Raw genomic sequence first — 27802 nt, 5'->3', positions numbered from 1 at the left:
ACAAACCTATAACCTTCCACTCTTCCAGCTTGCTCCTCTCCCTCTCTCCCCGTACCCCCATAAACTTTTCTTCCGTACATTACAGAAAGAACGCAAAGGCACTACAACGATGTCGTCCCAGAACGGCTTTGAGTCTCACCAACAACAGGAAAACTCTGGTGCGAGTTCATTCTTTGCAAGCAATTTGGATTAAGTTTTCAATATCTTTTATCTTTGTTTCATTTTTTCGTCTAATTTTCTGAGAAAAACCCTCTTTCATTGACTTTACAATATATAGATTAGGACAAAGCGTTTTAATTTGTGTAAAACTATTCGATACGGAGTTTTTTTTTTCTCATTTCATTTTCTTGATTCTTAATTTAAAGGTTAGTATTGGGCTAGTGTTTTACAGGTTTAAGTTACTCTATCTGTTGCCCAGGGAAAAAGTTGCTCTGTCTATTTAAAAGATAAATTTATGAAAAATAAGGAGATTGATTGCCAGTGAATTTTATGATTTTTTATGTAGTATTTTTATCCATTTCGGTTTCGTGTCAGTTGCTTCATATAATGCTCAGCACGATAGCATTAGGGCTCGATTGGGCATAGTTTATTGTTACTTACCAAAAGAAAATTTTGGTTGAGTTTATTTTAATGAAAAATAAAAAGATTAAACCGAACAGTAGGAATTGAGCTGGTGTGGGGTTATGTTAGTTTGGTCCTCTATTGTTTTCGATATAGTAGCGGTGAGTGTAATTGGGCTAATTTTGGTTTGGTTTAGGTGAATAACAACTGAATGGATTAATGAGGGATTGTGTAAGTGTCATTTTGAGGGATATTTTTCGAGACCAATGTCAAATTTGAGAGAGGGGGTTATTTTCTAGGTTGATTTTGCTATATTATTATCCAATCTTATTTTTTGATTCTCATGTTTATACGTTTGTCAACACAGACACAGACATGCATTTTGACATGCTTGATAATTTAACTCACGTGCCATATTCAAACCTGCAGATATATAGTGAGCAGTGGATGAGAGGTTTGAGTTGCCCCAGGTTAATCGTTTACTGTTTTATACTAATGAAGATGTGTAAAACCGAAAACTGGATCTGGGGTATTGGTAGTCTCAGGGCATGTTTTCAAATATCACTTAAACACAAAACACTTTTCAATTTCAAATTTTCAACTTTTTCATCTAATCCTTACCTAATTATTATTCAAACACAAAAATTAATACAAATTTTACTAACTTCAAAATAAAACACTAAAATCAATACAATTTTTACAAACTTCAAAACAAAAATAATATCAAAAAATTCCGTTAATTTTTTTTTTTTAATTTTATAATATTTTATTCAACATTTTCTCTCCCTTTTCCCAAAACCCAATTAAACATCTTCACTCAAACCATTTCACTACTAGTCGCACAATTCTGAGATACTCTAAGTGTCAAAACATGACCTGAATGTAATTGAGCTGTTATTTCAGTTATTTTCAACTCTACTTAATTTATTCTGATTATAACTTTACCGTTAGTGGATCCATTTTAATGATTATTTCCTGAAAAGCAAGTTTCCATGCTTTGCTTTGGCTGTAAGAAAAAGAGGGTGAGGGTCCTGGAGAACATTTCCTTTATAAGAATCCAATACACACATATGCATATATTTGTGTTCTGGAGAGAATTTAATTTCCATATATTTGAAAAATGAATATGACTACATGATAAGTTATGCTTCAGCTATAGTATAGGCTTGTGTCTACCCTTTGCCAGGATCAGGGTATCAATTTGGAATATATCTGTTGATTTTGAACTTCTTTCTGGTCAATTGTCCCTGCAATAATGATCCTACTGATCCTTTTTATTCGTGCTTGCTTCTTTTGGATTTATGTGCATGCATCTTTGAATGAGTGCTGAGGCTCTAGACAAGGAAGATAAGATATTTTTCTATATTTTTCAGGTGCGGAACACACACTTGATAGGAACTGTGAAACAATTCCTGAAGTTGGATGGTATATTCTCGGTGAAGATCAACAACATGTTGGCCCGTATGCTTTGTCAGAGTTGCGTGGTGAGTGCTGTAGGTTCTTTTGAAAAACTGTTGGATATAAGAAATATGGATCAGTTGTCTTAAAACTAGTGCATTGGCTTACTGTATAAAATAAACAAACTGGAGTGTCTCCAGTTTTTTTTGTACAAGTGATATCCAATTTATCTTTAGTCATTTAATTGTTTTCCTCTCTTGGATTTCAGTTCTACCAGTAAGCAATAGCACGGTTTCAGGACATGTGTCCATCTCTATCATGTTGAATTGGTATAGTGAGCTATTGAAACATCTACTTAGCTTATTTACTTCACCTGGACAGAGCATTTTGTAAATGGGTACCTTTCCGAAAGTACACTTGTCTGGTCTGAAGGCAGAAGTGAGTGGCAGCCATTGCCCTCAATTCCTGGGTTGCTGACTGGGATCCCTCAGCAGGGAGCTGATGACTTAACTACATGTGAAGTCTTCTATTCCTTTATTGTTTGACTACTGGTTCTGACTTTCTCTTGTGCGATAGGTCTGACCTTGTGATGTATTGTGCAGTGCCTGAAAACGATGATGAGTTTCAGAAATGGCAGGAGGAGGTTAGAGAGGCAGAAGCTGCAGCAGAGGCAGTAGGGGAAGTTGATTGTGACAGGCCTTTGACGCCACCAGAGGGTGAGGAAGAATTCACTGATGATGATGGAACTACATACAAGTGGGACCGCAGTCTTAGAGCTTGGGCTCCTCAGGTTTTTGCTTTGGGCATATGCAATAGCTTTTAAATACTTTTGAAACTTTACTGATTTTTTCAAAATTTCATATAGATTGAGGTGTAGAATGAATGATTTTCTTAATTCTAGAGCAATAAAACTGTAAACCTCCATTTGAATGGACTTTGGATTTGTTTTGTATAGGGGTGGCAATATGTGATACGATCTGTGAACCAAACACAAACACTATACAAAATAAGCGGGTTTGGGTTTGATATAAATGGTTTCAGATAAAAAAGGGTAGACCCAATAAGACACAATTAGTAAACAATCACGTGTCAACCTGCAATCAACTAATAACCTGTTTTAAGTTTTATTTGGAGATTACAATTATAATATGCTAATGTTTGGTTGTTGGGATTATAATATTGGTATTATTTCGTGCTTTCTTGTGGGGGTGGAATGGGAGAGGAAACTAAATTCCATCTTGCTAGTTGGAATAAAGTTTGTTCTCCCATTTTGAGTGGAGGTTTGGGGATTTGTAGTTTGAGGATCTTTTTTTTATCAATAAATAAGAATTTTATTGAAAATAGGCAAAGCCAAGTACGCGGGACATATACAAGAGCTACACCTAAGCATGACTTTCTAAAGATACAAGAAAATAATTTTTTTATTTTTTATTTTTTTTTATAGTTAAGATACAAGGAAATCATATACATTCATGCCATTAAAGTCTATTACAATTGACCAATGGAATAAAATGTGAAGAAAAAAAGTTCTAAGCTTATCTACAATTGGAATTGGAAGGAGATTCACTTTGGAGGGAGATTATTGATCGGAAATATGGAAGTGCTTGGGGGGGGGGGGGGGGGGTTGGTGTTCTAATGAAGTAAGGGGGGCATATGGTGTGGATCTTTGGAAGTTCATTAGAAAGGGTTGGGAGAGTTTTGTTAGGCATGTTAGTTATGTTGTTGGAGAGGGATCTAGGATCTGTTTTTGTTTTGACATTTGGCGTGGTGATCGAACCCTCTATAGGGTGTTTTGAGCTATTTTTTGGTTGGCTTCTGATCGGTATGCTTCTGTATTTGATCTGCTTGTTCGTTCTAATGGCTCTCATCAGTGTGATGTTTGCTTCACTAGAGCTGTTCAGGATTGGGAATTTGATGAAGTTTCAGCTTTTTTCAGCTTTTTCTACTCTCTGAGGCTTGGTGGTAATAATGGGGATATGATATTGTGGAAGTCCAAGGGGTGTAAAAGGTTCACTGTTTGATTGTATTATAAGCTTTTGACTTTTCAGAATAGTCCTCCTTTTCCTTGGAAGTGTATTTGGAGGTCTTGTGTGCCTTCCAATGTTGCCTTTTTCATATGGACTGCCTCTTTTGGGAAAATTTTGACGTTGGACAATTTAAGGAAGTGTGGTATTATAGTTATGGATTGGTGTTTCATGTGTAAGAAGCATGGGGAAACCATGGATCATTTACTTTTGCATTGTGAGGTGGCAAGGGCTTTGTGGGATGTTATTTTTTGGAGAATTGGTTTGGCTTGGGTAATGCCTTTGAGAGTGGTTCATCTTCTTGCTCGTTGGAATGGACATCATCGTTGTTCTCAAGTGGATGTGGCATGGAAGACGGTTCCTTTGGGTCTTATGTGGTGCAATTGGATGGAAATGAATAAGTAGTGTTTTAACGATAAGCACCATTCGTTGGGGGACCACTCTAGAACCTTTTCGTGCACTCTTTATTGCTTTGATTTTCTGCTTTAGTGATTAACAGAGCTTTTGCTCATGATTTTTTGCCGTCGCTTTCTAATTGTGAGAATGTATTTAGGAGTTTTCTTTTGTATACTTCTATATACATGGGCTTCGCGTATACATTCGCCTTGAATAAAATTACGTCTTACATACAAAAAAAAAAAAAAAAACGTATTGGTATTATTATAGGTTAGTATCTAAAAAATATTGAAATTTTTTTGTTGGTATGGAGTCTTAATTTTTTGGAGATATTCACTATAATGTGGCTACTACAAATTCTAGGTATTAATTTTCATATGAAATTATGTTAATTAGGTCAAACGGGTTATGCGGGTAAGTTGAACCCATTAGCATGAAACGAGTTGAAACGGGTCTTGTCGTGTTGACCCAATTTGAATTAATTATTAAACAGGTTATGCACGTCGTGTTGAGTCACCCTGTTAGGGATTTCGGTCTAGTCCCTAAACACTAAGTTCCTCTCGCCTTGATTCTCCTTCTGATGACCGAAAATGCTAGCCCTCTTGCTTGGTCTTGATCAAATCATGGCAATGATGGGTCCCTAGGTTAAGGGAGGTTTGGGTGTTTAGTGATGGAATCATATATGATGGTGATGAAAATGGTGATCTAAGTGATGAACTTGTGAACTTGATTCAAAGAGGCGCGGCTTGATGCTTGTTCTTGGAGTTGGCGCCACCTTGAGATGGAATTTGCGTTTGGATGAAAATGAGGCTAGGGTTGCATGGTGGAGTGGTTTCCTAAATTGTAGGAGGCAATTTAGGAGTTGTTGATTTCGGCTAGGGTCAAAGGAGGGTGATTGATTTGATGAGTGAGGGATTCGAAGAGAATTCCTAGAATGTAGGAATTATTTATGGAAGGTATAACAGGTTGGCAAAAGGGATAAGGAAGTTGGTTTATGGAAGGAAACTAAGGTTCCTAAAGTTTAGGAAACCTTGGTACCATGGTATCGAATAGGAAACCTTGGTATCGCACAGTACCATCTTCCAAACAGCTGCAATCTGCCGATTACCCCTAATCCCTTGCCAGCAGGACAATAAATCTATCACCCTTTTAGGCATAACCCATGCAATACCAAGTCTCGAGAGGATTGTGGGCCTCATCTATTGTATTGAACGGAATGAGTTTTAATGACTTTTACGCTACTATCCGTAGCATGTAGTTTGTAATTAGGCTTTTTCTTGTATACTTCTGTGTACTCGGGCTTGCCTATTTACGTGGATCAATAAAATTTCTTTTACCTAATAAAAAAATAAAAAAAAAAAGTTTAGGAAACCTTATATGTAAGTAGGGATTTTGGCTAGGTCAATTGGGAAATTGGAAGAAGGGTAATTTAGGGTGTAGCCAAATATGGTAAGTATGTGGGCAATGTGGTGGGCGTGCATGGTGTTTGGGAGATGGGATTTATGCAAGAAAATATATGAACACCAAAGAAAATTGATGAACACGCATGAACAAGCAAGAACACTATGAAATTCAACTCAACATCAATTCATGAATTGCACAATGTTGAAAAGAAACCTCATATATTGGATAAAATGAATCACACCTATTCACGAATTGCAAAGTAGTGATCATCTTCTTGGGATTCACGGATTGCACCCAAGTAGCCCAAGTGCATAAACACCGAAAATAAGAACAAGAATAGAGTAACTGTCCTCTAAGGAAATTGTCAAAAGATGTAAAAGAAATGACTAAGGGTTCAATTTGTAGAGATTACAAAGTGGAAACTCCCAAAAGGTCCCTTGGAAAATACTTGAATAAAAATAAATAAAAAATAAATGAAAGCAATAAAATAGTCTTGCAAGGGCCATGGTGGCCCGTGGCATGCAATGGCCCGTGGATGGATCATGGCCCACGGCTGAGCTGGTCTGGCTCATGGCTGCTAGCGAGCACGGCATGGTGTCATGCATGGCTTGTTGACCTGCATGGCATGGCGCCATGTGTTGGCCTATTGGTTTGCACGGCATGGTGCTGTGCACTGGTGCTGCATGGCCCAAGGAGGTGGTTTGGGCATTGACTCCGCATGGCCCAGATGGGTGGTCTGGGCGTTGATGTTGCAAGGCACGGGCTAGAGCTGCCGCCTCGTTGCTGAGTGTCACAGGCGTGTCATGGCTTGTCAAGGCTAGTGTCGAGGCATGGCCCGGGGCCACTTTCCTTGGGGTTCTGACACACCCACTATTTATATGAGTTGTCTTAGGGTTTTTAAGGCATGGCCCATTTGGTTAAATGGATTGTGTTCAGATTGACCCAGATAATCAAATCTCCATCTCCAACCAAGTTGGTTTTATTAGTGTTTACCTCTCCCCCATGGGTAGATCTTATTGTGTAACTTAGCCCCCCACACATGGCCACTATTTATCTCTCGAAAATTATATTAAATGCACTCTCTCCTTTCCTACCACACACACCATGTCTTCAATTCCTGTAATTTTTACTTTGGGTCTTGTTGGAGCACTGTATACTCTCTCTATCTCTCTCTCTCTATTTTTTAGTTCATCATTTTCTCACAAGATTGCACCGCCAACGCTGCCGCCACATTTTTGTTTTTTGGCATAATCCTCTATTTTTTTTTTTCTTTTTGCTTGCAAGTGGCAATTAGTCAAAGTTCTCTTCTGGATTACTATTTTTCTTTCTTTACTCTCTGTTTAGTCCTTATGAAGCAGTGGTTGCTGCTCTACCTGGTAGTCCAACAATCATTATATTAGGAAGTGTCTGTTCAGAAAAGGAAGTTGAAAATTATGAGAAAGAGAAATAAAGCTGTAAATTACAGAAAAAGCCTTCACTGTAAATCTTTTAGTTCATTGGAATTCAAGGCAATTTTGTGCATCAAATAATGGGCACACTGCTAGATTGCCCAAATGAAAAAAAAATAAAAATGGGGGGAGTGTTAACAGAACCCACTTTGCTTTCTTAAGTTCTATTTTTTTTTTTTTTCAATCATTTTAACCAATGTTTGATTCATCTGGTTTTGTCCCCCCTCCCCCCTCCCCCCTTTTTAACCTATTTTCCCAAATTTTCTGCATACTTATATCAGAGTTGGAAAGTTGCTTACTAACTTATTTTGGATATTGGGAGGTCGGTGTTTTCACAGAATTCTTCAATTTGTTGTACTCTTTTGGAGATGGTAATGTAAGGGTGGACAAGATTGTTTGGACTCCTAGCAAAGGAAAATTCTCTGTACGGTCATTCTATGAGCTAATTATGACTCAGGAAGAGAACTCTACCCTTGCAAGAGTATTTGGAGGAGTAAGGTGCCCCCAAAGGGGCGGCATTATTTGTATGGATTGTTTCTGTAGGAAAGATCCTGACCATGGATAACCTAAGGAAATGAAGAATTATTGTAGTTGATTGGTGCTATATGTGCAAGAACAGCAGTGAAACAGTGGATTACTCACTCCTCCATTGTGAGATTGCCAGGGCCTTATGGAGTACTTTTTCAGTAGGAGTTGGAATAGCATGGGTTATGTCTGGAAAAGTGGTTGATCTCTTAGCTAGTTGGAGAGGTATTAAGGGTATTCATCAGATTGCAGCTGTGTGGAAGATAGCACCTATTTGTCTATTTTGGTGTATTTGGAGGGAGAGGAATGACCTGAACTTTGAGGATTGGGAGCGCTCTATCGAAGATCTAAAATACTTTTTCTATAGGACTTGCTTTATGTGGGCTATTGCTATAGATTTCAATGGTCTTAGTTTCCATTAATTTCTACCTATCTCTAGTTCCTAATTAGGTGCATTCTCTTGTATACTACCTGTGTACTTTGGCTATGGCTATTTTCATATTAATAAAATATTTCTTACTTAAAAAAAAAGCATAGACTATGATTCGAATTTGTCATTTTATGATGTTTCTTTTGCTTACATTCTATCAGTTTTGAATACATCTCTTTGACTGGTTTAATTCTTAATAGGACGACACATATAGTAGAAGTGGGGAATATGGGGTAGAAGAGATGACATTTTTGGAAGAAGAGGAAGTCTTTACAACTTCTATTGTTTCTGATGCCCCTGTGAAAGAAGAAGTTAATGCAACTGTAAATAATGTAGCAGTTAATGCTTCTGATGGCATTGGAAAGAAAGAAGTTAATGCTACCAGTGAAGTAGAGGAGGCCAATCAAAATGGCAAGAGAAAATTATCAGACACGCTAGACGACAAGAAGGTTTTCCCATCCTAACTTGTCCTGCTGCCTCTATTTTTCTTTCCTTTTATCATTTTATGACATGGACCTATATATGTTATGCTCTGCTTTTTGTCTCTCTAAATTAGAATTGTGGTGCTACTTAACATATTGCCTACTACTCCCTTTCTTATGTTTATGTCATTGCAGGAAGCTAATAAACCTCCTGATAGTTGGTTTGAATTAAAAGTGAACACACATGTTTATGTGACTGGGCTTCCTGAAGATGTTACTGTTGATGAAGTAAGTCCCTGTCATTTTGTTTCTCCTTTCAGTTTTTCTTGTGTCAATAAACTAATCTGGAATGCTTCGCAGATGGTGGAGGTGTTTTCCAAGTGTGGGATAATAAAGGAGGTAAGATTCCAGTCCTACATAATTTAATTACATGATACAATATAATAGTATCTGAGCATGATATAATGTTGTAGCATCTGGAAATCATTTACAACTGAATTAAAAAAGATTATGCAGTATTGTCCAATGGTTATGGAAGCTTCACAGGCAATTACTCCAATATTTCCAGTTTGCTCTAATTGTGCGATCATATTAAGATATCCTTTGTAGCCATAAATATGGTAAGGGGCCAGGCTGAGGGTGGTAAATTAGATGGAATTTATGAAAACTGGGGTGTGATATGTAGTTTGAAGTAATGTATCGTCGTTTTCCTGAGATTTAAAACTCAAATTTTGAAACTTGACCTTTTTTGACACGTGCACTTCATGTTTCATAAAATTAATTGAGGTTCTAATTGTATCGTGTTTATTTTACATCACTCAGACAGTTAATTTCTCTACAGCTATTTTCCGCCCTCATTTCTGCATTTCATGGAACATATAATGACTATCTAATGAAAATGCAGGATCCTGAAACAAAAAGACCACGAGTGAAGCTATATGTTGACAAAGATACAGGAAGGAGAAAGGGAGACGCTCTAGTTACATATCTGAAGGTAATTTTTCTCCATGTCACCGTGCCTGTGATGTGACATTCAGATCCTCATAAGTGAGATTTATATTTATATGTTTACACTAGGAACCCTCTGTTGCTCTGGCTACTCAACTTTTGGATGGAACGCCTCTACGTCCTGGTGGCAAGATTCCCATGTCAGTCACCCTGGCTAAGTTTGAGCAGAAAGGTGTTGTGTGCAATCCTGATAGTTAGTATGGCTGTCATTGATTTAAGGAAGAAGATTAATTCATAAGCTTGGCTTACTCAATGCAGGGGATGCATTTGTTGCGAAACAGGCTGACAGTAAGAAAAAGAAGAAATTGAAGAAGGTCCAAGAGAAGATGCTTGGCTGGGGTGAGTTCTGATCTTACATCTTGAACTTTGTTTTAACTTAATAAGATAGGATATGAGCTTCTGATTGAGCCCTAATTAAAAATTACTTATAGTTTCCTTGCGTATAAACTCAGTGATATATTTGTGTTTTGTACTGTTGATTAATGAAACCTGATGTACATTTCATCAAACGTTGTTTGCTAGATGTATTAGATTGTATCACATAAAAGAAATTTTGTGCTACATAGCCGGAATGCAATCCTCTGCAAAAAGTTCTGTGGGAAATTAAGGACATACTCAGAGACATTCTCTAAGGAGATGACATAGGACATGATAGCAGAAGGCTGTCTAATTGAGCTTGTGTGGTGGGTTGAGAAGTGAAAGTTGGCTACAGGGCAAGGGATTATAGAATGATGTCTTGTGAGTTTCTATGAGAAACTGGGCTTGCGAAAGACGGCGTGAAAGGTGAAGAAACAAGAGGACTTGTCCTTGAAATTATTTTCTGGAAGTAGCAAGATTTAATGTGGTAGTTCTACTTATTTATTTGTCAGGATAGGGTAGGGAAAACATTGAGATTTAATGCCTCAAGTTATTTTGGAAAGGGTTGAGAACTTAAGATTAAAGGATTGTAAGGAAGAAGAATCTTTAAATCTGTGACGGTGGAGTGAAATTGTGACATGAGCACTAGTTTGGTAAAGGAGGAAAAGAAAGGAAGACAATGGACTGAAAGCTTCACTCAATGGCATGATGCACATGAACCAAATTACTATATATATATATATATATATATATATATATTTTTTTTTGATAAGTAATAAAAAATTTTATTGATATAAAAATAGGCATAAGCTAGGACCAAATTACTATATTCTTTCTAATACATCTCTAATTATTTATGCACAATTTAGAGTTGTGTAACTGGCTTTGCCATTCTTTGATCAATATAATTTATTTATTCATGAAAAAAAAATTATTTATGCACAATGGGGTTTGAATCTAGGCAACACCATTCTTATTCACATTATGTAATTTAATTTGTTCCATTGGTTGATTGTAATTGATTTTAATGGCACGAATATTCATGAATTTCTTGTATCACTAGAACACCACTTCTAGGCATTGCTCTTGTATATGTCCTGTGTACTTGGGCTTTTGCCTATCCTTAAGATTGGCAAAATCTTATATATCGATCCAAAAAAATTATGCATAATGGTATATATACATAGACTCTTTGACTTTTCTTGATAGACTCCAAATCTAACTCTTAATTTGACTTGTAAACTAAACAAAAGGTCACAGAGAAAGGCCTTGTCACTAAATTAAACTATTCTAATATAGGCTACATACTATTAGATAAAATTCTGAAAGTGCTTCAAGACATTTTTGTGCAAGGAGACGTCATCATTGTTTGAGCTTTTGATTTGAAACTTTGATTGCCTTATGTGCTGTATACCCTGATTATAACATGAATTTTTCTCTCTGGTGGCTCAGCTGGTCGTGATGATGCAAAGGTCTTAATCCCAGCTACTGTTGTTCTTCGTTACATGTTCACTCCTGCTGAAATGAGGGTAAGCTCTGAACCATCCATGGGTTGCAGGTCACTTTTCCCTAGTGACCTTTTTTTTTATATGAAGGGTAGCCAAGTTGTCATTAACTACTCCAAGGCATGCTTGGATACCAATAATGTTTGGAAATATTTGAGAATTGTGAGAATATGTTTGAGATTAGGGTTTGGGAAAGGAGAGAGAAAAGGTTGAATAAAAATATTTTTTAAAATAAGTTTTGTATTGGGGTTTGTGAAAGTGGATAGATAAAGTTAGAAAGTTTTTTAATATAATTTTTGAATATTATTTTTGTTTTAAAGTTTGTAAAAGTTGTATTGATTTTTTTGTTTGAGTAATGATTAGGTAATGATTAGATGAAAAGTTTAAAATTTGAAATAGACAAGCTTTTTGAGTTTAAGTGATGTTTGGGAATGAAGTTATGAGAAGTTTTGGAAATTTTGTGGTTTGCCAAACATGCCCATGATGGACAGCTGTTGTCACTGAGTCTTTCTTTCTTTTGATAAGTAAAAATATTATATATATCAATAGGAGTAACCAAGTACAATGGATGTATACAAGAAAACTCCTAGCCCATACTAGAGAGCCCCTAATGACCCAAAAAGCCCGTGAAACACTATCCAAAATACACCAAGCCCAAATTGGAATGGAACACACCTCCACAACCCCCCTTGTTTCCCAAAAAACTAATCCTGTACCCGAAAATCCCACTACAAGAACGTCTTCACGATGCCCTCCCTTTAGTCTTCCCTCGACTTGAGCTACCTACCTTAGCGTCGTAGTTAATCCCTTAAGTTATCATGAAGTAGTTTTTCTCTAAGACGCATCAGCTTTGATTCTAAACAGATATAAGGCAAAGAACTCTGATTCCAAACAATTGATGTTCTAAACAATTGAGGTAGGACAGAGGCTGATATGCCATATCTGTGGTAGGAGTTTCTGGACAACTTTCAGGCCTTGGGATGATCTAGTGTTAGGCTTTTGGTGGGGAATGGCTAGAAAATACAAGGGATTTCAGATTTCAATTAGGGTAAGGAAATGGACTTGATTTGTTTGCAAGAGAGAGGGAAAATTCAAACTCCACGTTGCTATTTTGGGCTATGAACAGTAACCAGAGAATGATGTTTCTGTATTTAGGGATTATTTGCTGGATGGGTGGTTTGAGGTTACTTGTGATTAGACTTTGGGAAGCAATATATATATTTTTTTGATAAGTAAACGATTATATTGATATGATTTTGGGAAACAATATATGAAAGATTAGATCTAATATTGGCTAGAATTTGATACAAAATACACATAAGATGCAGCCTTGTGGTTAAAGGACTGGATTGGGATGAGCTACTCTCGGACATCTTGGGTTCAAGTTCGCACTAGGAATTACCTTGGATGATCTGATACACCTTTATAGCAAGTTGGGCTGTATATTTAGGGTTTATTCAGGTCCAAAGGTTACTTTTTTAAGATTATAAGTCGTGAAAAAGATTATAAGTCCACTCTTATCATTTTGTAGAGACTCCTAGCTTTGTTTTGGCAAGTAAACTCAGAGCTTTGAAGGCTGATTTGAAGAAGTGGAATAAAGAAGTTTTTGGGAATGCAGAGCAGCAGAAAAAATCTCTTTGGGAAGAGCTACAGGCCTTGGAGGTTGAGCAGGAGAGTGAGGAATCTGTGTTAAGAAAGAAAGAAGTGGTGTTAGAACTTGAGAGGGTACGTTTGTCGGAAGAAATTGGCTTAAAGAGGGGGGATAAGTGCACTAGTTTCTTTCATAAAATGGCTAACTCTCATAGGCGCAACAATGCTATTGAGATGATTAAAGCTGATAATAATGTGCTCTCGACACCTAATGAGATTCAAGATCATGTTGTGCAGTTTTATAGTACACTGCTAACAAAGACAGAGGATTGGAGACCTAAAATCAATGGTCTGAATCTTGGGGCCATGGATTCTTTTACAGCAACCTTGGCTTGAGAGGCCGTTTTAAGAGGTTGAGGTGTACCGAGTGTTTTGTGGGATGAGAAGAGACAAAGCTCCTGGCCTAGAAGGGTTTTCTATGGCTTTGTTTCAAGATTGTTGGGAGATAGTGCAAGAGGAGGTGATGCAGGTTCTTCAAGAATTTTATGAGTATCAAAAGTTTGAGAAGTCGTTGAATACCACTTTTTATCGCTCATTCCTAAGAGAGTGGGTGCTTCGGAGTTGAAGGATTTCCGTCCCATTAGTTTGGTAAGTGGAATTTTGTAGCGCCTCCAGCCCCCACTTGGGATTTGGCTGTAACTAAGACGCCGGAATATGTAACACAAGGTTACACACCCCTCGTACATGATAGATAACATGCAATGCTCTTAGATATACTAGCAGTATGCAATAAGCATGCAGCGGAAAAGATTAAAAGGTCGAGTAACTTAAGCAATGCTGTAGGCAATTACATAGCACATGGTACAAAAACTTAAAAAAAATTTTCCCAAACATTGCCGCATCATCATTAAGAAGCAAGTCATCAAAATATAGTACGAGTTTGTATCTCCCAAAACACGAGACCTTTTCTCAAAATGTAATAAGTCTCAAAATATTAAACATTTCCCCTTATGGGAATGGTGTCCCAAACTCTTAACCTTTTTTTTTCACAATGGTTCGTCCTTCACTCACTTCTCCAGAGCCCAGTTCTTATCCCTATTATTGAGGCGTCGGAACTCCTCAATAAACTAGAGTATCTTAGAGATCTCCCTGTCTGTGGCCTCCAAATGATCCAGAATAGTGGGCTCGGGTCTACTCATGTCCTTCCTAGGGATGATCCTCCTCGGAAGAGGTGTTGTTCTCTCTCTTGGGCATCAACGTCGCCTTCTAAACCTATGACAACTTCTACCATTCCGGTTGGAAAATGGTAGTGGAAACTACCACAATGAGATTTTGAAAAATCTTAGTAAGTACACATACAACATACAATAGTCAACACAAGCATACAAGAGGTATATCGTCCAATGCGTGCATGGACATGTACTTGACTCATGACTGAAAACTGAACTTTGACTCATGCACTGACCAGTTTCAAAGACTTGTAACAGAGACTTGACATTTCCAGAAAAATATCCTTTCCTTTTTCATGTTGATCTTGAATAGAACTTGCCTTTTCAGATAATATCACAAGATTTGCATCTAGTGATCCATAAACATATGAGCTCTTTTACTTATTCAGAGGGTGGAAACAACACGGTTCTCCTTTGCGCCACGTGCTCCTGCTAGTTATTGCACCATCACCAGTCTGTGCACTGTGATGAATATGTCTTAAATAGAAACATGACTTATTAACTCGACAGTACTTCGTCGGGTTACATGCCTTGTGCACCCATTAGCGCTAGGCGCTACTTCGCTCCAGCATTCTTTCAAGAGAATCCATTCAAGGCACATTGACAGTTCTTTGTCGACTCAGGGGTTATCACTCAATTTTTAAACACTCCAGAATGGACAGAGGAGTTTCACTAGGACATTCCCCCACCCTAGTACTTGGGGTCATGATAAAACTTTTAGACTCATTTTATTTCAAAACATCTTTTAAAACACTTCTCCTTGAAATCACTTCTCCCAAATGCATGTGACATGAGACTTAAGACATGCATGCTTATACTTGAAATATGCCATATGAGATACCATGCATGGAATGACCAAGCATAACATGTTCAATTCATAGCATGATAATATAGAACTCATAATATATTAAAACACAAACATGTAACTACGAAATCTAGCCTTGGCCGAAACTTATAAGCACAAGAACATGGAAAATCATCACTTGAACATATGTCAAACTTCATCCATATTGCTTAGAAATCAAGGCATAGTAAAACAAAACGTAAAATCATAGCATTTGAACAAGATCCGAAACTACCAAATCATCAAGTTCTTCAAATTAACACCATTGTTTTCCTTAAAACCGAAACATGTAAGGAACTTTCTTGCCATTTTTATCATGAACCGAATCATATTATTCATTTCATATTCATTATTCCAAATTCATGTAAGAGTATTCAAGCAAACAAACAAGATATTACAACCAAAGCAATAGAAACAAGCAAAAGGATCTACACAAATACATGCATGCATTAACCAAGAGCAAGTTGAGTGTATACTTACAAAAAATCGACGTAAAGAAACGAATAACAAGCTGTAAATCGAAATGTAACTAGTTAGAATGAGGGTTCCAAAAACTTTAATCCGTGATTCTTGAGTGTGTGTGGTTTCTAGGGTTACCACTAGAGTTCAAATAAGACTAGACCATTCAGCCTCTAGGGTTTTGAGTCAAGAAGCCCATTGTTTTCCTCGTGTTCTTATTCATATATCGAAATAGAGTGAAAAAGCAAATGGCTGGCGGAATACATGGAGGATTTGTGTTCACAACCATTCGGCTTAGACTATTCCTAGGAAACCCTAGTTGGTTTCTCATGAACAAGTGCTGAAATCGTGGGTGCATTACCATAACCAAACCCTTTACAGATTCTCATCTCTTCTTGAGTTGAAAATGTGTTGTGTGTAAGGAAATCAAGGAAAAACCGAGTTCTCACCGTGTCTCTTCCTTGCAAATGTTGAAAATCCCTTCTTGGAAGTAGCTTCCCTTGTTTGGTTGGAAAGAAAGTGTGAGAAAGTGAGAAATCCTCAAGTGGTCTTGTAAGAGTGTGTAAAGGATGAGAGCTTGCAAAAATCCGAAAGTGGCAAAAGAGAAAAGCCCTTGTGCGTGTAGCTCCTCCCCCTTTATAAAGAGCTCTCTTACAAAATCCCATTGGTTGCTAGTGATCCATTGCATGAAGGGCAAGTGGCCTTCTTTCCTTCCTCTTCCCTTGGCCGAAAAATGACCCTTGTTGTTCCCACCATGGGATTGCATTGGGATTGTGCATGGCATGTGGGTGGCGTTTGGGTTCTTCCCCCCATTGGCCGAAATCCTCTTGTGCCCCTTCCACATTTGTCTAGGTGCAATGTATCTTAGGGCAAAAAGATAAAACAAGTTACAAGATCTCTTCCTTTTCCAAAAGTAAAGCTTGTGTGACACATGGCATGGGCGTGTGCCTTGCCCTTGCCACCCCTTCTTACTCCAAAATCCCAGGAAGATCTTTCATCTTCTAGTGCCCCTTCCCTAGGTGACCTTTCACTTACCCAAGGCTCCCTTTTGTAACCCTAATATGACATGTGGCATGTGAGTGTGTGTCTTTGAGTGTAGTGGCCGAAATTCTAGGATTAGGATAGTCTTTTTGTGCAAATTTCCTTTCCTATTCCTTCTAGAATTCCGTTAATGGTTGACAAGTGGCAACGTCTAAAGAAAACACAAGTGGGCGTGTGGAGGAGGGAAATCTGGAAATCCCTTTGTCCCCTAGGTTTCCCTATGCAAATCCTTTGAAAAGAGTCCCCCTTTGTCTTCCCTAGGCGTCACTTTCCAAGTAGATCTCTTTGGAACTCAAGCAATTGACAAATGGCATAGAGTATGTGTGTGGGTGAGTTGGCAGAGTGGCCTTTGGCCTTCCCTAAGTGCTTCTTATCATCTCTTTCTTCTAGAAACCTTCTTGCACGAGTGACAAGTGGAAATGCCCACTAGGGTTGGCGTGCAAGCCTTCCCTTGGCCTCCCATACACTTCTCTCTCCCTCTTAGCCCACTATCAAGACTAGGCACATGGTGCTTTGCATGGGTGGCAAGAGTTTGGATCATGGACATTGGGCTTGGGTTTTCTCATGGGGCCGAATTTCACTAAGGGTTTTAGGGCTAGCTCTCTCTCTCTCTCGGGCTCAAGTTTTACAGCTAAACTTCTAAGGCCTCTTCTTCGCTTAAATCACTAAGGCCTTAAAATACTATGGCCACTAAAATAAGTTATGAACCATCCTCCACTAGGTTCAGGTTATCACAAATTTATAAGATAATTTCGAAGGTTTTGGCAAATCGAATGAGCAAGGTGATGGATAAGATTATTTCTAAACCCCAAAATGCCTTTGTTAGAGGCCGACAAATCATTGATTCTGTGCTGATTGTGAATGAGTGTTTAGATAGTCGGTTGCTGGAAGGTGTTCCGGGGGTTCTTTGTAAGCTGGAAATGGAAAAGGCATAGGATCGTGTAAATTGGGAATTTCTTTTCTACATATGTAGAAGATGTGATTTTGGTGACAGGTGGTGTGATTGGGTTAGACATTGTATTTCGACTGCTCGGTTTTCAGTTTTAGTTAATGGGCAGCCTTGTGGTTCTTTTCAGAGTTCAAGGGGATTGAGACGGGGATCCATTATTGCCATTTTTATTTGTTCTTGTTGTGGAGGCTTTCAGCCTTATGGTGGAGGCCGTGGTAGGAGGAGGTTTTATTTCAGGTTTTTCAGTGGGAACTACTACTAATGGCTTTACTTCTATATCACATTTACTTTTTGCTGATAATACTCTTATTTTTTGTGATGCTGTTGGGGAACAGATTCAAGCATTGAGGGTTGTCTTGTTATGTTTTCAAGCCATCTCCGGGTTAAAGGTGAACTTGGGTAAATCAGAGTTAGTCCAGGTGGGAGATGTGCATAATATTAACAATTTGGCGGATTTATTGGGATGTAGAGTTGCTTCTTTGCCCTTGAATATCTAGCCCTCCTGTTGGGGGCGTCGTTCAAGGCAAAGTATATTTGGGATGGGTGGTTGAGAAGATTGAGAAAAGGTTGGCGGCGTGGAAAAGGTTGTATTTATCTAAAGGGGTAGAATGACCTTTATAAAGAGTACTCTTTCTAATATCCCAATGTACTTTCTTTCTTTATTCCCGTTACCAGTAGGAGTGGCTAATTGTATTGAAAAGTTGTATAGAGTTTTTTTGTGGGGAGGTGTGGGAGAGGAGAATAAAATTCCTTTAGTAAACTGGAAAAAAGTTTGCTGTCCAATTGCTGATGGAGGCTTGGGGGTTTGTAATTTGTGTAGTTTTAATAAGGCGTTGTTGGGGAAGTGGTTGTGGAAATTTCATAGGGAAGAGGGAGCGATGTGGTGGGGGGTGATTTTCCGGAAGTATGGAAGTAATTGGGGGGGTTGGTGTACTAAGGAAAGTAGGGGGACTTATGGTGTAAGTTTATGGAAATTTATTAGAAAAGGATGGGATAATTTTGTGAAACAAGTCAATTTTGTGGTAGGTGATGGTTCAAGAGTTCAATTCTGGTTTGATGTTTGGTGTGGTGAGACTGCACTGTTTAGAGCTTTTCTGGCTGTTTTCAGATTGGCTGTTAATCAGCAGGCCTCAATTTCAGAGTTGATGAGTCACTCTAATGATCAGGTGCATTGGGATGTCAGTTTTTTCAGACTGTTCAGGATTGGGAAATTGAGGAGGTTATTGATTTGTTGAGGTTGTTGTATTCAATGGTTATTAGACGACATGAGAGGGATCAAATGGACTGTAGATACTCTAAAAAGTTTTCTGTTAGATCATATTATAAGACAACATTCGGTCAGCATAACATCTCTTTTCCTTGGAAGAGTATATATAGAAGGCTCATGTTCCATCTAAGGTTGCTTTTTTTGTTTGGACAGCAGCAATTGGGAACATTCAGACAATTGACAATTTGAGAAAGGAATGATTGTTATGGAATGGTGCTTCATGTGTAAGAAAGCTGCGCAATCAGTGGACCATTTACTTACACATTGTGATGTGGCTAAAGGGTTATGGGATGGTGTGTTTTAGAAGATCCAGACTGTCCTGGGTTATGCCAAAATCAGTGGTAGACTTGCATGTTGGTCTAGACTTCATTCTTGCTCTCAAGTGGCAGCTGACTCCTTTGTGTATTATGTGGTGCATTTGGTTGGAAAGGAATGAGAGGTGTTTTAATAATAGGGAATGCAATGTAGATGAAATCTGCAAATTTTTTATGTTTTCCTTGTTTAGTTGGTTTTCAGCTATTGTTCTTAATGGAGGGGCAGTCCATGAGTTTCTGTCCTCGTTGTTCTAGTATTAAAATGTATTTAGGTGTTTCTTTTGTATACTTATACATGGGCTTCGCCTATTGCATTTGATGAAGAAAATTTCACTAATAAAGAAACAAGGAAAAAAAAAAAAAGAAAAAGAAAATAGGATTCAAAACCTAGGCATCTCTGCTAGTTATCCCAAGTGTTACGCCTAAGGTTTCCTTGGCATCAAACTTCATAATCCTGATAAGTATAATAACCCTAAAAACTGAAAATACAAATCCCACTTAGGTGATAATTTTACATCAGTATGATAGAAAATAGAACGTAATCCTTATAAGCCTTGGTCTCCCGAGAAGATTCAGACGCTAAATAGACTTGGATGCTATTGATTTTGACAATTATGCCCAAACTGAATATCTAAGGGAATCCACAAAGAAAATCCAAAAATAGATTAAAACCCAACAACATTGTATCTTCATTTTGCAGACACTACCTTGATCCCCCGGGCTGAGCAACAAACCCAGGCAATTGCTCCATATAGACCTTGAGTAAATAGGCTTGAAAGGAGGCATTTTTGACACCTAATTGATACAGAGGTCGATCAAGATTGCCACTAAGAGAAATTACTTCACCAATAGAGGAGATCTTGGCCACAAACGAGAATGTCTCGTCACAGTCAATACCATAAGTTTGGATGTAGCCTTTGGCATCCAACCTGATCTCGAGGCGGCTAACACTCACCAAAATGAAACTTAATGTTGTACACCCATTTATAATCAAGAATAGGTTCCCAAGTGGTAAGGGACAAGATATCAAGCCTATTTTTATGTGAAGTAGCCATCTCCAACACCATGGCCTTCCTGTTGTTCCTTTCCTTCCAAAGATACCACAGTAAGCATATACTAACTATCTTCCATGCTATTGCGATTTCGGATTGCCATGTAAATGTTTTCAGTTAGCCAAAAAATACCCTCCCTCCTGGGCATTACCATGCTAACCAACCTCTACTAAAGAAATAATTCTATAATGCCTTTGGCCCTTGGCAACCTCACAGTGAAGTAGCAAGTGATCAACAATTTCTATCCTTCTTTAACACATGCATTGCCAATCCATTACAATGATCCGACATTTCGAAATGAGTTAATTATGGTATGCTTACTAATACAAGGATGAGTGCTTTTCAGAGAGCAATGAGATGTGAATTAATGTTAGTAGATGGAGGATCTGTAGACTCTGAGGATGATGGAAGGCAATGGAGCTATTAGTTGTGGATGTATAGTACATATATGTATTAGAACTTGTGCCTTTGAAGGCAATGGCTTGGGGGAATGTCTCGAACAAATGAGAAAGGTAAGGAACTCTGAGTCGGAAAAGGGATAGAAGTTGCACGTATTAGAGTGCCTTTCGTGGGGCTGAATTTTTGCTTGCTTCAAATCAGTAACATTCTTGGCTCCAGATAGATGTGTAGCAAATGCTACCACATGGCATTTGCAAATCTAAGGTGCAATACATTGGTCCCAATACCAGGTTCTATGCTAGAAAGCATAAAGGACATGATCAGATTATCATTTTAATCATATAACTTGAGACAGCCAAAGTAGTGGTGGTGAAGGCATCCGAACTAATCATATCACCCAAAGACATGGTATCGGTTGAGGAAAATATTGGAAGGAAGTAAACTCAGAGAAGAGATAATCAAACAACACCTTTGCTCTCAAGAAAACCTCTACTGATTGAGCCCCATAAGTATAGCTCTTACCATGGAACTTGATAGATGTTATGGGTGAGTTAGAAGTAAACTCGGGAATCCCGGCAGAAAAGTGGAGAAAAGACAGAAAATGGAAGTAAAAGAGGAGAGAGGAAAAAATGGAATGGGATGTGAAGAAATCTACCCAAAGCAAGGGAACGATCAATCCCTGGCTTTGATATCATGTAAGAGAGAAGAAAATGAGTAAAAATTATGTGAGTTATCTTCTTGTGTCAGCCCTCATTTCATCCCACCTGTATAGGAGAAACAGTTACAGTCAGGATGAAGGAAGGGGGTGGGGAATATTCTTAAGAGCAACGATTGGGACACTTGACTAAGGATATCTCACTATATTTCCTTCTAGCAGGGAAAAACCTATTGTAGCATAGCATACTTACATTTTTTTTTTTTTTATACGTATAGCATCCTTACATATATATGTTATGTATGTTATATAGGCTCTGGGGTTAGGAGGATTTGACCCTCGGATGTAGCATAGCATTCTAACACTTCATATATTAGGACCTATCCAAAAATAAAAAACATGTAGTATTTTTATTTCATTTGTAAGCAAGATTTTATTTAAAATAATAATAAACATAGCCCAAGTACATGGGAGGTATACAAGAGCATTACCTATGGATGATTATCTAGTGATACAAGGAAGTCAAGAATGTTTAAGCCATTAAAGTCAATTACAATCGAACAGTGGAATAAAGCGTTAAAAAAGAATGGTTAAGCTCATCCATTGACTGCTCATGGACCTTCAAAACTTTTTGCATTCCTCTCCCTCCAAAGATACCACCATAGGCACCGCACATCTGTACCATCTTCCAAATTGTTGCACTCTGTTTATTACCGCCTCTCCAATTCGCCTGAAAATCAACCGCCCTTTTTGGTGTCACCCAAGCTAATCCCACTGTAGCAAAAAGTTGTTCCAGAGGGTCATGGCAATCTCATAATGGAGTTTTAAATGATCAACACCCTTGCTTTTTGTCCTACTTCTATCAGGAAACTGTCCTATCTTCTGGGTTTGGTCTATGTTTGTCACTGACATGGGATATATGTCAATACATTTTACAAATTAGTTTGGTATGGATTTGTGAGATTTGATTTTCTCAAATTGTTTACAGGCTGATGAAAATTTACGTTTAGAATTAGAGGCAGACGTTGAGGAGGAATGCATAAAGCTTGGTCCCGTGGAGTCAGTCAAGGTAATTTAACTTTTATACTTTAATAATTGGGTGTTTTGTTTTTCTGTCCGTCTTTCATTAAGTAACTTCATTATTCAATATGTATTATGAATTAGCTATATAATAGAGAATCCCACCGGCTCATATCTAGTAGTGTTTGGTCGGTTCTATATTCAGGTTTGTTAAGACAGATGGCCGATGGAAAAATTGTTTCTCAAATTCGTTTAAACCTGATATAAGACATTAACAGATGGAAGTCCACTATTGCCCAAAATCTTTCTAATAATCAGTTCTAAGCTTCATCACATGGATTCTTAAAACCTGGGCTAATATTCCTTTCTACTGTTGCTTCTATTTACTGGCCAAGATGCTTGCCTAGATAAATCTCAGACTGGAATGTGTTTATAATCGGTTAAAGAGACAGTTTCTTCTTTAAGTTCTACTAATGCTCCTATAGTTTCATATTGTTTGCCCAGTTTGACACATTACCGCTGTTGACGATTTCTCTGCTTGTTCATATATTTGACCAGTAAACCTACAGAAAATATTTATATTTTCACATTTTCATAATGCCGTACAGAATGATATGTCATGAGCCTTTTTCTGGAAAGTTTTCCTGCTAACATACTCTATTTTGGCAAAAGTATGCATGATCATACCTACGTATCAAAAATAAAAAGAAGTGCACATGATCATACTGAAACTAAATTAAACCAGAGCTATAATGAGAGAAGCATGTTTATTTTGATATTAAGCTCTTTTAACTAAATCCTCTATACCTTCTTCAAAACATTGCAACTGTAAGATTCTTTGCTTTGCTTTCTCCTGCTTAACCATGCATAGGTTTCAGTTTTCTTTCTTCTGTACATTATGCTCTGGCACTTGTGAAGAATAAACTGAAAATAAATTTCTGAAAATGAATTTCTTAGTAAATCTTGATGGACGCCCCCTATGCTTTGTTATATTTTGATCTGGTACCCTCTGTTTAATTTTCCGTCCATCTTTAAGAGAAACAATGTGGACCAATCATAGAGTGCCATGTGGCAAGTTATATTTTAAAAAAAATAATATTTCTAGAAAATAAGAAATATATTTTTATAATTAAAAACTGATTTTTAAATTTGAAAAAAAAAAAAAGATGACAGCCACCCATGTGGCTGGTGGCTGCAGCAGGTTCTGGCCACCATGAGGTGGCTAGATCTGAGCCATATGTGGTGGTCAGATCACTCATGTGGTGGCCTATGGTGGCCAGATTGGGCTGCCAGCCACAAGGGTGGCTAGAACTTAATCACCACGTGAGTGGCCAGAACCTGGCCACCTGTGTTACTTGTGGTGGCCGCAGCCACCTGTGGTACTTGTGGTGGCTGCAGGTGGTTAGTATCTTCTTCTTTTAAAAATAAAATAAAATAAAATAAAAATTAGAAGTTAGTTTTTAATTTTAAAAATATATTCATTAAAATAATAATAACTTGCCATATGGCACTCTGATTTGCCCACGTAGTTTCTGTTAACATTAAAAATAGACAGAGTGCTCTATTCCTTATAAACATGTAGCACATGGTTATGCTAAAACTAAAAGAACCCACAGGGTGCTAGATCAAGATACGGCAAAGCACAAGTGGTGTCCATCAAAATTTCCTTTCTTTTATCTCAGTTCTCCTCAGACAAAAAATTCTTTATCTTAGCATTATACTATTTTCCTGTCTCATCTCAGTTTACCAAGAACCAAGCTGCTTGTTGTTTGGGGACTAATTTTTTTTTCAGTGCCGCTTCAAAGCGGTCCAACCAAAATTGTGGGTTTAACAGCCTCCCTCTCTGCTTCTGCCACGTCAGAAATTTCACCAAAATAACAAGAGCCTAAACACACTGCATTGTATCTCACAAAAGCAGAATACACCCTATTTCATTGAAGCTTTCCATCGCGAATAGCCCCCTTCAGCAACATAAGAAATTTCCGTCTCTTTGCACTGCCACATGACACCACTTCCATTGTGCAAGCTTTCTGTCGCCAACTACGCCTATAGCGATTGATAACAAGAAATTCCAAGCAACGAACAAAGCAAAGCTTTCTGACTAGTCAAAGATTACCCAGATTTCAAAAACATCAAGAATCCAACACTGCAGAACTTCAAGTCAAGTATCCAAGAGAAAAATAACAGAGAGCATCTTCAAAAGCCAATTCACACACTGCCTATAGCAATTGGTAATTAAAAGTGAGATCCTCATCTTCATGTTCAAAACAAAAGCTGCATTTACCATAGCAATTGGTAATTAAAATCGAATAGAAGCTAACAGCAAAACAGATATCACAGAGGAATTTAGGAATTTGGAGCGTCACATGTTCAAGGGCTATGTCGTCGTTGGCAGCAGCTGGTAGAGTAACATTGGTCCTCGGAGTGTCTCGCCTTCGAGAGAGACTGGAGTGGGTCAAGAAAATCAGGAGGCTTCTAGGTTTTGGTCTAGGGAGAGGTCTGTTGATTCTTGATTGACTATCGCAAGAGGGGGTAGACGCTGTGTGAGGGAGGCAAAGCTGTGCGTTTCACCCTGTCGTGCGAGAATGCTGTCCAGCAATTCTGTGAGAGAGGGGAGAGGGGAGTAAACTTCAAATCCCCTAAGTGCGTCCACATTATAGTTAATTTGTGAAACCTACGTGCCATTCAGATATTGGAGGGCTGTTATTTTGGATATGTTGGACTGACCGGTTATAAGATTTACTCTTGTTTTTTCCTCCCTTTTTAAGTCTTTTAATGGTAATATTATAAAGCCTTGTTCTTGGGGTATGACTCCTTTCAAGGTCCAAGGTTTAACACCTCATTGGTGCAAACAATCCTTTGGGGCCACACCCCTTGGCGAAAAGCCAGCGATTTAACCAGTTCTGTGTAGGGAAACTTCCGAGGGTATGGTGCACAAGACCGGGATTTACTCTGCAAGGGTGGGTCCAAAGGGCCTTGCCTTAGAGAGGTTCCCCAACATCAAATAAATAAATAAAGCCCATATGAGATACGGAGGAATTGTAATGCTCATGCTAGCCTTCTGCTCGTCTTTCCCGGTCTAGCTTTTGGATTTTTCCATTGAAGGCTGATTTGATTTGGTTTGTTTTCTATTTTGTTTGTCTTATTTATTATTTTTTCATGCTCATTCTGGATTTTGCTTGCAGGTTTGTGAGAATCATCCACAAGGTGTCGTTTTGGTCAAATTCAAGGATAGGAACGATGCTCAAAAGTGCATAGAGTTGATGAATGGAAGATGGTAATTGATGAAAACCTATTCATGCAATATATATAATATTTTTTTTATAAGACAAAGTAAACTCAAAAAATTGATAAATCCCTTTTGATGTTTTTCTTATTTGATATAACTGCAATCACTGTGTTACCTAAGCAGCATTAAGCAAGCCAGGTGACTGCATCTTTTTGTATTAATGGAGTTATATGGTAGCATACTTGACATGATTCTCTTATTTTGATCTATAGTTAATTAAACTAGTTTTTCAGTAATATCTTCCTCGACATACAATATATATGGATGGTTAATCATCTACTTTCAGATTTCTCAAGGGAAAAAAAAGGACAAGTATATGTTGAATTTTTATTTTTTTTAAAGAAGGTAAATCATTCTGTTCTTTAGCGATCAGTACCGTTATCGAACGGCTGGGGTTTTCTGGTAGTACGCAAGTATCATCTACATAGTGATCATTACACAATATAGGTCCATATTACCCACCACTGAAAACATAATCATACCTTACTCTTACACGTGCCTCCTTAAGCACCGAGAATCACTGCCACCCAGCATGTTACTGAAATCTTTCTGCTAGATGTAATTGTTGTATTGTTATTACTTGTTTTCATTTTTATATTCTATTGTTATCTTGCGTTTTGGTCAAAGCTGGTTGTTTCTGTTCAGGTTTGGGGGTAGACAGGTACATGCTAGCGAGGATGATGGTTTGGTGAACCATGCTTTGGTCCGGGATCTCGATTATGATGCTGCACGATTGGAGCAGTTTGGAGCCGAACTTGAAGCTGATTAAGTTCATATCACTAGTACAAAATTTCAAAATATGTACTACTTCCTACACCAATCTTTTTCTTGTAAAAATCTAGGACTTGAGGATATTTAATGGGATGTAACCTCTGTAGATATGGTTTGAGAATCCAAGATACCAATTTGTTATGAAATTTTTGGGGAGATTTGGTACTTAACAAAAATAAAATTTTATATTGATGATTCTACCTCCAAGGAAAAAACATGGGTAATTTTTTTTTTTTTTTTTTGGATGAGCCTCTCTAGCCTTAGAATAGGACTCGTCTTTAATATTGGAATAAAGAGAGAATTATTAATTTCTTTTTGTATAGTTATTTTTACATACTTCATGCGCACTCTATTAATGTGATTAGCCAAAGCATTTATTTTATATTAAAAAAAGTGATGCAATTAATTTCATTAGTGGAGTGCACAATATGTATATAAAAGTGATTACACATAGAATTTTTGTTTTTATCTATAGCCAGTTGTACAGCCGAATTGCTATTTTCTCGGTTGGTATTGCAATTTTTTTCTTTTGGAGTTCCGGTTTCTAATTCATTCGACTTAAAAGAGTCTTATTTTTCTTAATTTTAATCCAACGGGTTGTAATTCTTGTAAAAGTCCATGAGGCCATTAGCATACTATTGTTTTTGCCGTAGGAGGCCTAAAGCCTTCCCTTTTATATTGCTTTATTTTCATTTCTATTCAAGATTATATTGCCCGTCACGAGTAGGTTGGAGAGGGATTTCTTGACATCTCATTTTTAACCTGTAAGAGTTATTATTATACCATTAGAATAGATCTTTCAGCATATTCTTTTTTATCATTAAAACAATGTGTCAAACGATACATGAAAATAGAATAAATTGGATTCGTCGCGGAGATATTCGAATTTGGAAGAAAACTTTGTCCTGGATATATCTTCGCATAGAGATTTTCAAGAAAATCAAAATGATTAAAAAAATAATTCTCCTTACTGGAATGAACGGTATGACGCATGATTATCGTCATGTTTCCTTAGGCATGCTTGATGGTAAAAGAATATATTAGTCTAAAATACAATGTTGATCCACCTTGTTGCTATTGTTTAGTTTTATTTTGTTTTCTTCAAGGTTGAAAAGGACAAATTTACATCTTTTCGACAACTCTTGAGAGACTTGCGGCACAAGGAGATATATAGGTCGAAAATTGTTCGTAAGAAAGTGGTGGTTTTGTGAAAATCACTATGTGTAGTTCTCACGCGCTGCCCACATTTGGGCATGGTCTTACATGCCACCTTTTCCGACAGCTCTTCTCAACACGTACTAGATCATCGAATTCGCCACCACTAGACCTTTCAGATCTAACCTTTGTAGCTGACAAGTGTGTTGCTTCGTAGGCTGTCATAGATTCCAAAGTCTACTGGAGTTGGTTCAAACTAAAATCTGTCATTTTTCGCATCTATCTTACTA

General features: G+C 37.7%; 1 protein-coding gene across 1 annotated transcript; it reads left to right on the top strand.

Annotated features, from left to right (window-relative positions):
• LOC122318669 (splicing factor U2AF-associated protein 2) lies at positions 1-26557 on the top strand. The gene is made up of 14 exons (XM_043136228.1): positions 1-158; positions 1935-2045; positions 2341-2475; positions 2562-2749; positions 8387-8635; positions 8804-8896; positions 8969-9007; positions 9513-9602; positions 9686-9788; positions 9875-9955; positions 11426-11502; positions 22266-22346; positions 25483-25574; positions 26232-26557. Exons 1-14 carry the CDS (start codon positions 110-112, stop codon positions 26353-26355), a joined length of 1512 nt encoding a protein of 503 aa, XP_042992162.1. The 5' UTR covers positions 1-109; the 3' UTR covers positions 26356-26557.
• The last annotated feature ends 1245 nt before the right edge of the window (positions 26558-27802 follow it).

The sequence above is a fragment of the Carya illinoinensis genome, chromosome 8 (assembly GCF_018687715.1).
Source record: "Carya illinoinensis cultivar Pawnee chromosome 8, C.illinoinensisPawnee_v1, whole genome shotgun sequence".
Lineage (NCBI taxonomy): Eukaryota > Viridiplantae > Streptophyta > Magnoliopsida > Fagales > Juglandaceae > Carya > Carya illinoinensis.
This window is presented reverse-complemented; position numbering and strand designations above follow the sequence as displayed.

Bases quoted from the DNA above. Each gene is read 5' to 3' on its own strand.
- LOC122318669 (XM_043136228.1), top strand. From the start codon at position 110: ATGTCGTCCCAGAACGGCTTTGAGTCTCACCAACAACAGGAAAACTCT. The intron at 2,046-2,340 runs GTGAGTGCTGTA...TCACCTGGACAG, and splicing joins TGCTTTGTCAGAGTTGCGTG to AGCATTTTGTAAATGGGTAC. The intron at 9,956-11,425 runs GTGAGTTCTGAT...CTGGTGGCTCAG, and splicing joins AGAGAAGATGCTTGGCTGGG to CTGGTCGTGATGATGCAAAG.